General features: G+C 37.3%; 1 protein-coding gene across 5 annotated transcripts in view; it reads right to left on the reverse strand.

Moving 5' to 3' along the window:
* The window catches only part of RGS7 (regulator of G protein signaling 7), a 212212-nt gene that overhangs the window by 59968 nt on the left and 137502 nt on the right, over nt 1-14742 (reverse strand). For 4 of the 5 annotated variants that reach the window (XM_008493995.2, XM_030447138.1, XM_030447140.1 and 1 more), the window contains exon 5: nt 6815-6866. The exons of the other annotated variant lie outside the window; for it this stretch is intronic. In XM_008493995.2, coding sequence (XP_008492217.1) covers nt 6815-6866 — 52 coding nt within the window. The remainder of the gene's footprint in view (nt 1-6814; nt 6867-14742) is intronic. 5 annotated transcript variants of the gene reach the window in all.

Here is a 14742-nt window from a genome sequence, read left to right on the forward strand (position 1 = left end):
AACTTTCTGATATAAACCAAGAGCAAGAAAGAAACCAAATTTAAGTCTATCTGAGAGCTCAAGAATTACAAATAGGCAAATTCATCTTCAACAAACAAAAACATAAATTTCCACAGATGATGTTAGTCTAGGAAAGTCCTGCAGGGTGACAAAAAGAGGTACAAAGGGATGTCACCCAAGTTACATGAACTATGGGTCAGATAAAGAATATCCTACTGTCAAATCTAGTGTGAAACTGCATCCATTGCATTATTTCATACTTCTTGATGTCATCATAATGCTTTAAATGAGAATTCAAATATTTAATACCCTGTTTGATACAAAAATAATAATAAAGAAAAGCTTTCTACCTTTTCCTACTGTTTTCAGATTTAAGGAAGATTCAATGGACTTGCTAGAATATTTTAAGAACAGGAGGTGCAATAAATTCAAACACACTGATTTTGCATAGAAAGCACTTAGAGCATGTGAAATCCAAAGCAAGGCTGAGGATGCCAGAAGATGGAAGGTATTTAGGGTTTTTTCTTCTAAACTGCAAAGATCAGTGACAGGGATGGCATCAGAAGGTGGCCATTAGTTGACAAATGGGCAGTTACCCAGTGTCCACCCAGCAAAGGGCATTCAGTGGCAAGACAGTGCACGACTACAGAAAAAACCCATTTGTTATTCCTGAAAGTGTTATTCACTTCCACACTGATAATGAAACAGTCAAACCTATTTGTTTTACCCAACATAATAATTTGAAAGCAATTCTGAAAATCATAAATTATGTTTATACATTTGAGAACTTAAACTGGTAAGAATTTTTATCTCTATTTATAAAGGACCTAGATGGAGATTATCAATGCTTTTAGAGTAATGCTTTTTTAATAATGCTGTAGAGAACATGTACTTGGGTCAGTTACCTTTCTAAATGCATGCATACAAATGTGTTGGTCAAACACATTTTCCACGTTCCACATATAATTGAAATAACTTACACTTTCATTAAAATAAAATTCACATAAGTACAAAACTCCGGAGTGGTGAGCTTATTGGAAAGCATTTTCTGGAAATGCCTTCTGCTTACAGGGCCCTCACTGCAGTGGTTTGTCAATGTCAGGATTAGCAGGGATCAGAACAAAATTCAGGACATGCTTGACTTCCTTTTCATTATTTATATGACAGAGACAGCTCCTAATGAGTGAATTATGTATCTCTGCAGAGAAATACAATGGAATAAGGATTCAGAGTGGGAAAAAGTCCTTTAGGTCACCTCTTCCAAGTTCCTGCTAAAGCAAGTCTCCTCCTGAAGTTCATTTAATTACATTCTGCCTACATTAAATTTTATGCATAGCAAGCACTGGCCCCAGCCACATTTTCTTGAGTGGTTTTTCTCCTTGGTAGACTATAGTCCTCACTTAGTGTTGTCACCATGATCTTAGTTAACATACTGTGTATATGTTGTTTCTCAAAGCAAAGTCACTCACTTAAAGAGCCACGACCCAGTCTTAGCAGCAACTCAGTACATTACTTGAGTCTGGTGAAAAAAGCCTGCTTCTTACTGCACCCAGAAATAGAGAAAATTTTGAGGCAAGCCCTTAAAGGAGGGAGCTCTGTTAAGAACCGAAGAGGATTTCTTATAGGAGTCACTACTGATGTACTTTGGCTGCCACCAGTTGTTGAAAGAATGAGAACTGAACATCAACGTTCAAGATTATAGAACTGCAGAGAACCCCAGAAATTATTTACAATACAAAGGTAAATTTCGCCTCTTCTCAAGGCAACATTTTAATTAATAAATTTATATTGATATCTGACAATTTGCATTGAAAAAATGGTACTCTGCTGCCACTTTTGCCCCAAAGCTGACTCATACTCATGGACTGAGCTGCTGAGCATATTCCAGCAGAGTTCAGTAAACAATAGGGTTTAACATTTCCCAAATAGAAATTACTTACTAATAACTATTGGCAAGGGAATATTTCCTGAGAATCTGCTGAAAGAAAGCACATAATGCATCCTCTGTAGAGTTCTCCTTCTAGCCAGTTAGTTACTCCATGGAAAAGGGTGCAGCAAGAGGGATGAGAGTGTAAATTCCTGAAGTAACCAAATTTTCACAGGGGGATTTGAAGCTAGGCACGTGATATAAGTAGGCAGCAAGCTCTACAGAAAAAACTACATGAAAATTTTCAATATGAGAAAAACATGATACATGATAGCAATTATTTTTTGAGCACAATGTACTCTAGCATGACTGCAAGTCTGGCAGAGAGGGAGGTGAGGCGGGTGCAATGGCTCATGCTCAGAAAGCAGCAGAAGCTGAGCAGAGTCACTTTGGATGGAAGATTTGTACAGACTTGGTAGCTGATTATCAAGAAAATTTTAGAAGAAAGACTTCTCAGAAAAATGCTGGAGAATAACAGCTACAAGACAACAACTTTCACATAGCAAAAGTTGATGGTTTCCTTATTTTCCTGTAACTCACACTGGATAAGAGTCATGAATATTTATAGAACTGCTATGGAAGTTTAAAGGCATTTCTTACCCAGATAGGGAGCTCACACTTTTAAAGGGAGCAAGTAATTAAGGCTTTATTTTTCTTCTAAGTGCTTAATTTCCTAGAAGACTGTCTCTACAGCACATGACTTAACCTGGAAAGCTACTGAAAACTTGTCCTTCACAGCAGCGGTAGTTAAGAATTTGCTTGGAATATACATTAAAATGATCCCACTTAGCATCATTCAGAGATCATGTGGGGATGTGCTCTTAAACTCATGTTGCATTATCAGTAATTTACTGTGTTCTCCAAAACTTCTGCAATCCTCCTCCATTTTTAACTCATTTGGAAGAAATGCACACACGTAAAATTGCAGTGCTGAAACAGCATCATCTTGCAACTATATAAATGCAGTTGACAGTTGTCTTCTAATATTAGTCCAGACCTCCTTAACACTATTCATGAGTGTGGCACTTTCAAAACTTTATTCTCTCTCTCCTTTGAACATGCTTCTCTTTAATATGCAGCTAACTGTAAGAAAAGATCTGTATGTCACAGCCACTTCTGAGTCTAACCATCAACAAAAGCCCACTGGAGAAAATGAGTAAAAGTTACCTATTCTTCATATCTTCTGCATCTAAAATACTTATGTACTCTTACACTGTCAAAAATACATATATTTGTTTGCTTAGGCTTAGGTTTGAACTTTTTAAACAGGAAAATAATTGCTATTTTGTTGTGAATGGAATGGAATGGAATTTTCTCCTAACCTTTCATATTTCTTAATTTTCTCATTCAAGTAAGAGAAGAATAAGGAACTGAATTCCTCAATTTTGCAATGGCTGTGAGTCACTAAACCACCACGGAAAAGTGACAGGGTCCATGAGATCTGAGGCCAAATGTATACCAAATAATTTTATATGTGGCATAATATTCCTCCTTTCTGAGATGCACTGGACTTAAAAAGTCTCCATATTTAATGAAATTTTAATGACATTAACTGGTTTTATCTGCCAGGAAAAAATTGTCAGTTACAAAATTATATCTGTAAGGAAAGAGGTGATTAAAGGCAGGTCACATGCTCAGCCATTACCTGTGTTCATTTCCAGAGCTGAACTGAGATCCCATTTTGATTTTTACAAAACTAAATCATAACTCAGGAACCTGACTGAAGTCACAAGAAACATAAAGTGATTTGAACTGCACTGGCCTTAAAGTAAAACATAATAACATAATAACAGCAACGGCAATAATAATAGTTCTTTATTAAAATCCTACAGAATCTAATGGGATAGAGCACAGAACAATGTGTCCCACATGGGTGGCTGACTCCAAGAAATTCAGCATTAAAACAGGAATCTTCACTAATCTTCAACAGATGGAGCCTAAGAATCTGCATTTCAAAAAATTATTTGAAATTTAAGGCATCTTTCTTGAGATTGTTTATAGAAGGAAAAGGCCATTTTCAGCACTTTGTGAAAATGAGCAGGTTTTTAGTAACCTCAGAATGATAAAATGGTCAATATTTTGATAGTTACAATTAAAACCAAAGGCCATGCAATTCCATTTTGACATAAAACACATTAATCAAAGCACTCTTTATGTCACCAACACATAACACTATAGCTTAATTATGAGAACAGCTACGCAGTTTCTTGACATTTGGAAGGTTCTGTTCTCATGCCAGTTTTTTTCCACATTTTCTTCAGATAAATCTATTTCAACAAAAATATTTAATATTACAAGTTCATGTGGAACAAGAAATGATATTTTAGATAAGGCATTAAGATATTATACAATGATATAGAGATTATTTAGATGATTGCTTTCTGAGATAGCTCTGATAATAAACTAACACACGCAAGATACCCATCTCATTTAATTTCTAGTTTAATATTAACCTTTTTCCTGGATACTAGCCTAGCTATGGGTGACTAATGGTTGGGAGTAATTTTTAAATTAAAATAAAACTGTAGTGACTTTTCAAAGACTTGTACAAATTAGGTCAATGCCAAAGAAATTGGTTTGCTTTGTTAATAAATTTGATAAAGGAAGATTACAGAGGAAGCCTACTTCTTGCTGGTCTTGAGAGACTCCTAATAACCTGCCACAGTCATTTGTTTTAGGAGGTGAAATTTCAAGTTTGTTTAGGACAAGTCCATGAAAATGGAAGCACTGCACAGCACCATACTACATAACAAGTCAGAAACACATTTACGTATCTGTAACAACATAAATTCTATATATTATATTTTCTAGGAAGTAATGGAATTACAGAAATTCTGTACAATCTCTTGGGAAGTACTTGAGGTGAAATTTATCTTTAATAGCCTCAAATTCTTTCAAGCCTATTTTAGATTTATTGTAGATTCTGTATATCATGTCTGATTTTTCTGTCTTCTTCTGATGACCATTGTTAACAACACTTAATGAGATCCTTTTTGAAAGCAGCTGTATCCAGTTCTCCCCTTATCTGCCCTCTACATTCATAGAAAAGAATCAGAAAAAAATCCTTTGGCCACAGAGCAGATGCAGAATTTGTCTTAAAAATTTATTTTCCTGTGACTGCCCTAAGATTAGCCAATTCTGGAGGCAAACAGCCCCCCTTGGTGGATCTATTGTAGTGCTCTGACCCTTTGGCATGGGGGAGCTAGAACCAAGTTTCTTTCCAGGCTTGCACCTTTGGCTCCTGACAGAAGGAGAAATGAGATTGCAGGATTGGATCTTTTCCTTCCTCTACCCTTCTGCAACAGAAGGGGTTAAATTCACCAACTGGAATATATTTTACATGTTTTATATTTAAATTCCAAACAAATACTATTACTGTGCAACAAAGGTTCTTCCATACATCATGAAGAAACTGATCCCAAGCCTAATTCTGAATTTTTGCATGCAAAAACTGGACAGACTATGTAAAATTTCTATTTACTGCCTAAAGTATGCAATACACTGCTCAATCCAGTGATCAGCTGCAACTAGAAAGTTAGTGTCTCCTCATTTAAATTAAAGGATATCAATAGAAATTTCTCAGACAGGTTAAGAATATATTTATTTATCAAAATCCCCCTGGTAATGTAATACACACTACAGATGAACAACTTGATGTCTCTTAAAACCATAGTAAATTACTTTCTGACCTTTAACATCTTGGGAGACTATACAGAAGTGCACCTCTGAGAAAAGCAAGTAACACTTTCAAGGAAAGGAAAAACATTGTAGTAAGTGGTAAATCAAACATTTCTCCTTTAGCAACTAATTTCCTCCTTTGAAGTGGCCAATCACTCAGGTGTGGCATGAATTACTATTCCTCTGTAGCTTTCAATTAACTATTTGTCGGGAATTTTGGTATTTTAAAGACAAATGAACATTTTTATCCTACAGAATGAGGAAACTCTCCCCATGTTTTGTAGGAAAGGAATGAAGCATTTATTGGAACAATCCATCCCTGTGGTCTTCAGCTCCCCAAGGGTTCAGCTCCCCACATTAGAAGTGAACACACACCTAACCTTCCAGAAAGCTGTAAATAAAGTCTTTCAAAGTTTGAGTGTTTGAAAAGGTAATTTTCCAGGTACACATTTAGTTCCCTAGAAGAGTGATCAAGTCTTCAGGTGAGCTGAATACTTACAGTCTGTATTAGAATAAAAAGGCAACTGTTAATAGATAATCCTTTTTTTAAAAAAAAAACTAGGTCACACTCTGGTGTGCAGAGGCATCTAATTTGGGTTATAAATTTAATGAGTTTTTTAGTAACACTTTACTACTTGTTCAGATTTTCCTGTTTAAGAACACATCAGTAAAAAATGTGTAATTTAAGAATAAAATAAAACTACAGGTGATAAGAAAATAAACCAAGGTATTTTCGAATATAGTTCATATTAGAACCATCTTAGTTTCCACCATAAATAATTTTCCACCCAACGTATTTCAGAAATAAAAGGTATCAAATAGGCACATCTTTGGGTCTGAATTTGAGAACTATTGCACAGCCACAAGCAAGAGTTCTCTGCTTCACTGACATTTTGTCACTGCAAATAATTACAATTCCTGGATCAAACAGAAGATGTAGACAAGGCAAGTTGATGAGTTTTGAAGTTTTTTTTTCCCCTGAGATGAGCTCCAAATCTGACTTCAGTAAACTTGGAATAAACTTTGAAAAAAGCAACCCCATATTCATTTCAGTACCAGCAATTCTTGCACAGGCATTACGTGACATACAATTATGTTTTTAACAGCTGGATGATTAAACATTCATATACTAAATAAACAGCTGGATGATTAATCATTCATATAATAAATAATTCCCCCCCCAAAAATGGGAAAGATTTTTACACTGACCATAGTCTGTGTTTTCCGGCTCCCAGCAATTTGAAGGCCAAAAATAAGGTGTCTACGGACAAAACAAAAAAGTGGGGAACTCAAGTTAGAAAATGTAAGCATTATACAGTCCTTGCATCAATACTTGTTTTCAGAGTCAACTTACATTTTTCATAGATCTATTATATTGTTAACTTTGAAACAGGCATCAAACCAGAAAATTACTTTTCTGTGCTTGTCTATTGCACTAGTATCAGAATGTCAGGGAAAAAGAACAAAATGTTCTATTTATTCTTAAAGTTCAGGCAACAAAACCCACAAGGATTAGGTAGTAAGGTTGTCTTTTTCGTCTTCCCTGGGATCATACTTCTCACAAGTGCTTAAGAACTGGTTTTAGAGGGTAAAAAGACAGAGGATACATCAGGATAAATTCAGCTCTTTATTTGTAGAGTTTTTATTAGTACACATTAGTATTCAATACCCTTTTCTAGGAGATATTTGTTTTAAAAAGCCACTAAACACAACGTGATTTCACAAAGTTATCAAAGTTCATTTGTCAAAGTTTATTTTTGTATAATTGTTTACCAATTGTGATTTAAAATGTGGGTTTTTAAATGGAAAACAAGTAAAAGTATCAATAACTATTTCAATAATTTGCTTGCTAAAACTAAGTTTTTTTCATTTTATTAAAATGTAAAGGATGATAGTATTTTATACTTACAATATCTGTAGATACATACACATACACACAGAGAGTCTATTATTATTTGAGCAGCTCAGTCTCATTGCATATGTGGACTAGCCTGAGTGGTACTTCAAAAATCTTCAAAACTTCTGCTTTTCTTTCTGTTTCTTATTGGTTTTGTCTGAACAATCTTCCAGCTGCAAAAATTGAAACCTCTCTTGCTGCCCACTTTCCCCACAATTGTTTTAATGTTAATATGGAAACCAGTAGGGCTGAAAGGTGACACACATCCACTATGCTAAAATATATATTGTGAAAAATTTCTCTCTATTGTAATGTTGACCCATCAACTTTAATAATTGAAGTGATTTAGAACTTGCTATTTCTGAAGCAACAGCAATGAGTTAAAGGGTAAAAAAGAAAGTATCACAAGCTAATTTCAAAGGCTGAGATGTGCTTCTTGTAACCTGTTTTGTGCTCTGTAAAGGAGAGGCAGTAAGTAATTCTCCAGTCAACTATTCCTCCTCAGTGCCACTGAAATCCAAGTTACCAGTATAAGCAAACATGGAAAGAGGAGGAACCTCTAAACAATGACTGGCAGCACTCAGCACATCCTGGAGAAGAAAGAAGCTATAAAAGTAATTTAACCATGTCAATCATATAAAGCATAAAGTCACCATCATTTCAATATACATTTTTCAAACCTGGGGACAGAGAACAGTCCTTCCTTAGAGGAATAAAGTGTATCTTGGGTGAGAGACCCAAGAAGAAAAACACAACTACATCACTTTTGGGCCAACAGTAGCTTTAAGTTCTGTTTACATTCACGTTGAGCTTCTGGGAAAAGGATACAGTAAATATATAAAAACCATATCTGCTCGGGCAGGTCTTGAGATGCCTCTGGCTGAGGGTTGGAAGGAGAGTTACTATTTAGGGGGCAGCAGTAGTTAAATCTTCTGATTTTCAGACAATTAAACAAGGTTTGAGCAAAACCCCAAACTGCTTTTGGCATTCATTTCTCATCAAACTATGAGGAAATACTACATATTGGTGCTTAGGATGTAAGAGGACCACTCTGTTGTTCCAGACATAAATAAAAAGCTACTCCCAGACAGCAAGAATGCAGCAAGGAATAGTGCTGAGAGGCTCTTACAGAGAATTTATCAATCAAATATAAAGCTGATATTACTGTTTTCAGTTATTTAGTTAAAATAACACTAAAATTTTATTAGGACTTCCATAGTGGTGCTGGAGAGAGTGTGGACACTAAGCAGAACATAGGCAGGATCTTCAGTTCTGTGAAACATCACTTCTGCTCACCAGGAGACAGAGGTGGCCAAGGCATTTCTGTGGGAAGAAAAGGTAGGAGGAAGAAAGGAACGACCTGCTTTGAACACAGGGACTCAGTTCAGACCAGAGCTGAGAAATGGAAAAATGTTCAGAGGATACTTTTTCCTTTCCAAAGGTGAATGCAACTCTTGAGTGATAAAAATAGATTTTTTTCCATTAGAAAATACCTGACTAAGATTTTGCAAGTGTGTAGTACTTGGAGTGAAAGCAACTGCAGAATGAGACTGATATTTTCTGCAAAGATGAGCACACCAGCATGAGAAGAAGGCTCAGGGAACAGGAAGGGGAGGTCTGGTGTGAAAGTTAAACAAGGGACAAGAGATGGAAGGCAGATGGCAGCTACTGAAAGAGACTACTAAAGATCCAAGTATCTTGAGAGAATGCGTAGCAACAGACTATTGGAACCACACTGGCCATCTTCAATCAATCAACTAAACATGGAAATGAGATCTTGGGAAAAGCACAAACTAATGCATATGGTGCTGAGGATGAGTCTAAGCCTTCCTGCACCACCATCCCTCTGAAGTTAAAAGCAGAACAGTTAAAACAGAACATGAGCTTTAATAAGCAAAGAACATGATAAAATAAACAGAAGTTTTCAGTAATGTGTTCTAAGATAAACCAAAAAGAAACCCCAGCAAAAAGCAAACATTACAGTATGAGAAAGGGGTTCACATAACAGGTAAGTACAGATGATTATTAAATGCTTTGTTTGAGGCTCCAGAAGGAGAAAGGCTGTGGTCAGACAGAGGACTTTCTGCCCAGGAAATGACAAGCAGGCATGAGCTCTCCTTGCTGATGCTCAAAACTGGGCAGGCACAAACTGCTTCTGAACTGCCAGCAGTGCCCCTGCCTGCCTGGTGCTCAGAGGCTCTTGGGGGGACCTGCTGAGATGGAAAGCTCATCAGCTGAAGCACTGCAAGGAAGCCAGAGCTGGCCTCCAGCCAGCTGGCTCCCAGTGGGAACAAAGTTCAAATCTGCCTGCTATCAGCTCTGTGAACATGCCCAATATTAATTTTGACATGAAGATAAGACTACAGGGCAAAGTACGAAGGGGGGAAAAAAAAAAGAAGAAAAATATTTATATGAGGTCAGACAGTTCAGGTTAGAGGCCTGATGAAATTCAGCACAGAGCACTTAAGGAATTACTGTGTTTTCATGTGGACAAATTGTGCTTATTTGTAGAAAACAAAAAAAGTGTCACCAAACTAAAAATTATCTCTCCTCAGCACTGGGAGTTATATATATGTGTAAATATTAAGACTGAATTTTTGCTCTTGTACTTCTCTTTCTCCCCTGTAACTCTCTATAGCATCCAGTACCTAACTGGTAAAAAATATTGGATTATCTGCCTGATGCTTGAAGGGGAGCAAGTCACCTGGAGGGCAATTTATATATAGAAAAAATATTAATGCAAGCAGCCTTTGAAGCATGGGCAGTTATTAAAAAAAAAAATCATATAAGTCAGAGGAGACTACATCAAGGGGAATATCTGCCTTTTTCAGAGAAGGAAAAAAGCAAAAATTTTCTGTATTCTAATCTTTCTAGTTCTAGTGACTAGATTGAACTACTGTAATACACCACCCATTTCTGAATCCCTAAAAGCTAAAAGACGTAAAATCTGGCTTTTTCAAAAACATATTAGGTGACTGACAGTGTAAAAGCCCTACTTGATGAGAAATAAACAGCAGGTGCTATGTATTTTGACCAAGGTAATGCCCTACATTACTTTCTTACCAGCAAATAAAGAATTATGTTATCAACAGAAGATTTGTGCTCAAAAGCAGCAACAGTTGCTGATAAAGTTGCATTCAAGGAGTAGATAGCTATTATTCACTTTCAAAGAAGCAAATGGCATTGGTGGGTGCCCAGACAAGGAAAATTCTCTTAAACCAGGAACAAAAAACCAGAGGTAAGGGACAGGATTAAGAATTACACAGAAAGCAAGCAAATAATAAAATTTAAAAAATCAAGAAAAATCTTTTAAAAATCCCAGATGCTGCAAATAAAACATGATTTTAAAAATCAGCTTCTGATTAAAGGATTTTTGCAGTTCTGTGACTGTATGGAAAAAATCCATCCACAATAAATTTGCATGTAGTTAAAATTTTCCCTAAGGTGTATCCCATGCCTAATTGTTTGGTATTGACAATCATAAATTTCTGATTTTAATCTACCTTCTCATGTGTCATGTCCACTGGAAAAACTCAAATTCCCCTTGATGAATGGTAAAAGAAAATCCCAAGCAATATCAATCCTGTCTAAGACCCAAAGTGAAACCTCATCGTGTGACTCCCTTGATGGCACAATTCAGGGATGACAATTTTCCATTAAGCTTTCTGGGGAAAATGTATCAAGGCCTCCCATTCAGGCTTGTACTGCCCCTTGGGTACCCTGGAGAGCCCCTTGTCTGCCTCTGTTCTTCAGGGACATGAGCACATCCCCACCACCCCCAGCTCCAGTCCTCCTCAGTCCTGGCACCCCATGGTCCTGGCACCTCCAATCTGCACAGAGATTTATTGTCTTAACCTCTACAATCAGGCAAGTTAACACAGAGTTTGCACGAGGTCCCAGACATAAATCTGTGGAACTTTTGATGCCAAAAACCTGATTTCCCAACAATTGGAGTCTGAAGTTTACTTCGCTCCTCAGGTGTTACAGACCTCAAGTAGTTTAATCCCGTAGCACATGACAATAGCATCCGTGCTGAGTTTCCATCTTTTACTTCTGTTCCAAAAGTCTCCATGCAATTTTGCAGCCTAAATATTTAACAACACCTTAGAAGAATTTTCTGTAGAGGTTACCCATGAAGACCGGGAGAAGATTTGCCTCATTCTACAAGTAAAGAACAGGCAGTAAGAAGAGTTTGGTAAGAAAATCTCTGGTCTCAGGGAATGAGGTCAGGAATGAGAATAGAAAATGTGTCCTAAGGAGAAAGCTGCCTGCTCTCATCTGATCTATTAAAAAACTCCTACAGCAATGTAAGGAGGCTCTGGCTGTGTAAATGATCTTCTCAATACCAAGACTATGCTAACAAAGCTATATTTAACTATTTCCTACAACTCACATATCCCAAGTATACTGCAGAAGAATTACAGCATCACTTCAGAAATCATGTAGTCCTGTAGCACAAGCATTATACAACCTATGGGCCGTGTTTCATGATCTAAAAACCCTACATAAGTGAAGATTTTCCCCAGGAGAGTTAAGGACATGGTATAACATGTTGTACTTTATCCCCACCACTTTCAAGAAGATTACAAAATATGACAGAATTTTTTTTTTTTTTTATGAAATATAGGAAACCTGAAGGAATTAGGATGCTTAAGAATTTTTCCTCAGAAGAAAATGTGAAGCAGTTTGTCATGAACAAGTATTAAATGGGGAACATTTGTCATTTTGCCATGACATCCCACTTGTAGCCGGAAGGAAAGTGGGTGGTGGAACGGTTTGGGCAAAGTCAAGAGCTGTTTATCAATGCAGGCAGAAATAACACTGCCAGGCTTTGAGTACAGTTTCAAGGCATTCTGTTTAATTGTATCTGTAATTTGAATAAGCAGCCAATGCAAGTCAGCAGCTGGAGAAATCAGGCTTACCTAGCACTGCGCATGGGATCACAGAGCCATCCAAGCACTCAGAACAAAAAAATGCTGTTGCAAGGATCATTATGTCATTGGCAGAAAACTGGTTTTGCACATAAAATGCATACTGTTTCCCTTGCATTATAGGCCAATATCATTGGGTAAACCTAACAACAGAAATCCTTAATCCTCCTGTTTATAATAAAGTCATATTATCCTGTAGTATAGCACATGTCCTTCACTACGCAAATTGGCAGCAGGGGCTGCTATGCATTTTGAACAATCCTGTCATAAAACTAATAAATCTACCAGAAAATTAATCAATAGTAATACCTGAGCTAATGAAACAGCGACTTGTTGCCCACCAGCTTTTATAAAACATGATTAATTTCTATGCATTAAACTGTATTACTGAGGAGGGAAATCGTTAAACATTTTTCAGCTGCCCCTTGTTGGTAAGAAAAGAATTGTTGCTTCTGAAGCTGCTCAGCTTCATGAAATCTTTTAAAATCAAATTACTGGGATGGGGGAGGAATAGTCACATCACTCATAAACCTTCCTCTGCATATTACTGCTATTCTTCTCACAGGCACCAGGGAGTCTTTATAAACAGCAGAAATCAAATCTTTGCTATAAAATACATAATCTTGAATACCTTGCACAATAGATGTCAGAATTCATGGGCATTCAGTTTTATGCTCACTGCAGATGATTTAAATGATCTCCTGGTAAAGGATAATGGTAAGATCTCTGGTCTAGCACTGTCAAGCCCCTAGAGGAAGGATGTCAGCATGTAGTGCTCCGTGGTTAGATCAAAACTACTAAAAAAGGTTGAGGAAGTTGGAAAATATAAAGATTTTGGTTCTGTGACTCCTCTTTTCTACCCCAAAAAGGGGATGAGCATGAAAAGCAAGGGGTGGGCAGCAGGGGGGGGGGGGGGGGATTCTGTCTGAGTAGGGAGTTGAAAAAAGGACACTGATGGGACAGTCAGAAAGACACAGGGGTTTGAAACAGTTTTTTTTCCCTCTGTGAAACATAAACACACCTTGTATATGCTAAGCCTGAGCTGAGAGAGAGTGATTTACTTTTTCCACCAGCATTTAAAAAAAAAAATCTGCCAAATGCTGGATAATATAACCCTCTTATTCTTTTTTATTGCTAAAACCTGCCTTCCCTCAAGGCACAGTAGATGATCCAGTGAGGCTGTGGACAGTGGCTAGAGAGCTGTGATGGTCAGACACTGCCTCAGTATTCAGAATGGCCAAAGGACAATCCAGGACTGAGACAAGAGGTGATAAGCAGGGCTGACAAAAAAAGATGTGGAAGTTTTGCAATGCCACGCGAGACACAAAGATCCACAACACTTGCCACTCTATTTTTCAAAGATATTCAAAGATCCTTACAATAGTTGCTGAATATTTTTATTCCCACTTCAGGCACAGGAAAACAAAGCCATTGCCTTGTTAATACTAAGAAATTACTACTCTCTGAGTAAGGCAATTAATATTTAGATCCATCCCCTTTGAATTAAATTGTTATTACAGAAACTAACCTAATTACACCTGAGTAGGGCAAAGAAGGATCCAGAATGACTTTTTTATTTTTAAGACCATATTATTTAAAAAAGCAGATCCAACTGCGATTTTACAGCCTGCCTGAAGGCAGGAGTAATAGCTGAAAAAGTACAATTTTGTCTGCAAAAGGGCTTTTCACAGAATGTCAGGGGCTGGAAGATCAATGATCTGAAGATCATTGAGTCCAATGCCCCTGCCAGAGCAGGACCAAAACTAGGGCAGGTCACTCAGAAATGCATATAGATGGGTCTTGAAAGTCTCCAGAGAAGGAGCCTCCACAGCCTCTCTGGGGAGCCTGTTCCTGGGCTCTGTAACCCTTAGAGAAAAGAAATTCTTCCTCATGTTGAGGTGGAACTTCCTGTGCTTTATCTTGAATCCATTGCCCCTCATCCTATCACAAGGCAGAAGTGAGAAGAGGTTGTCCCTTCCTTCTTGACACCCAGCATTCATATATTTACACACATTAATTAGATCCCCTCTCAGTCTTGTCCTCTCCAGACTAAAAAGCCCCAGGTCCCTAAGCCTTTCTTCCTAAAGTAGGTGTTCCAGTCCTTTCATCATCCTCCTAGCTCTCCATGATACTCTCCCAAGTAAATCCCTGTCCCTCTTGAACAGGACAGCCCAGAACTGGGTGCAATACTTTAGATAAGGTCCCACTAGGGCAGAGTAGAGAGGGGAGGAGAACATTTTGAGCATCTCCATTGCTTTTAGCTATTTCTATACAAAAGAAGATTGTTTAAAACCAACTGGAAGTAATTT

This window comes from Calypte anna, chromosome 3 (assembly GCF_003957555.1).
Source record: "Calypte anna isolate BGI_N300 chromosome 3, bCalAnn1_v1.p, whole genome shotgun sequence".
In the NCBI taxonomy this organism is placed as follows: Eukaryota; Metazoa; Chordata; class Aves; order Apodiformes; family Trochilidae; genus Calypte; species Calypte anna.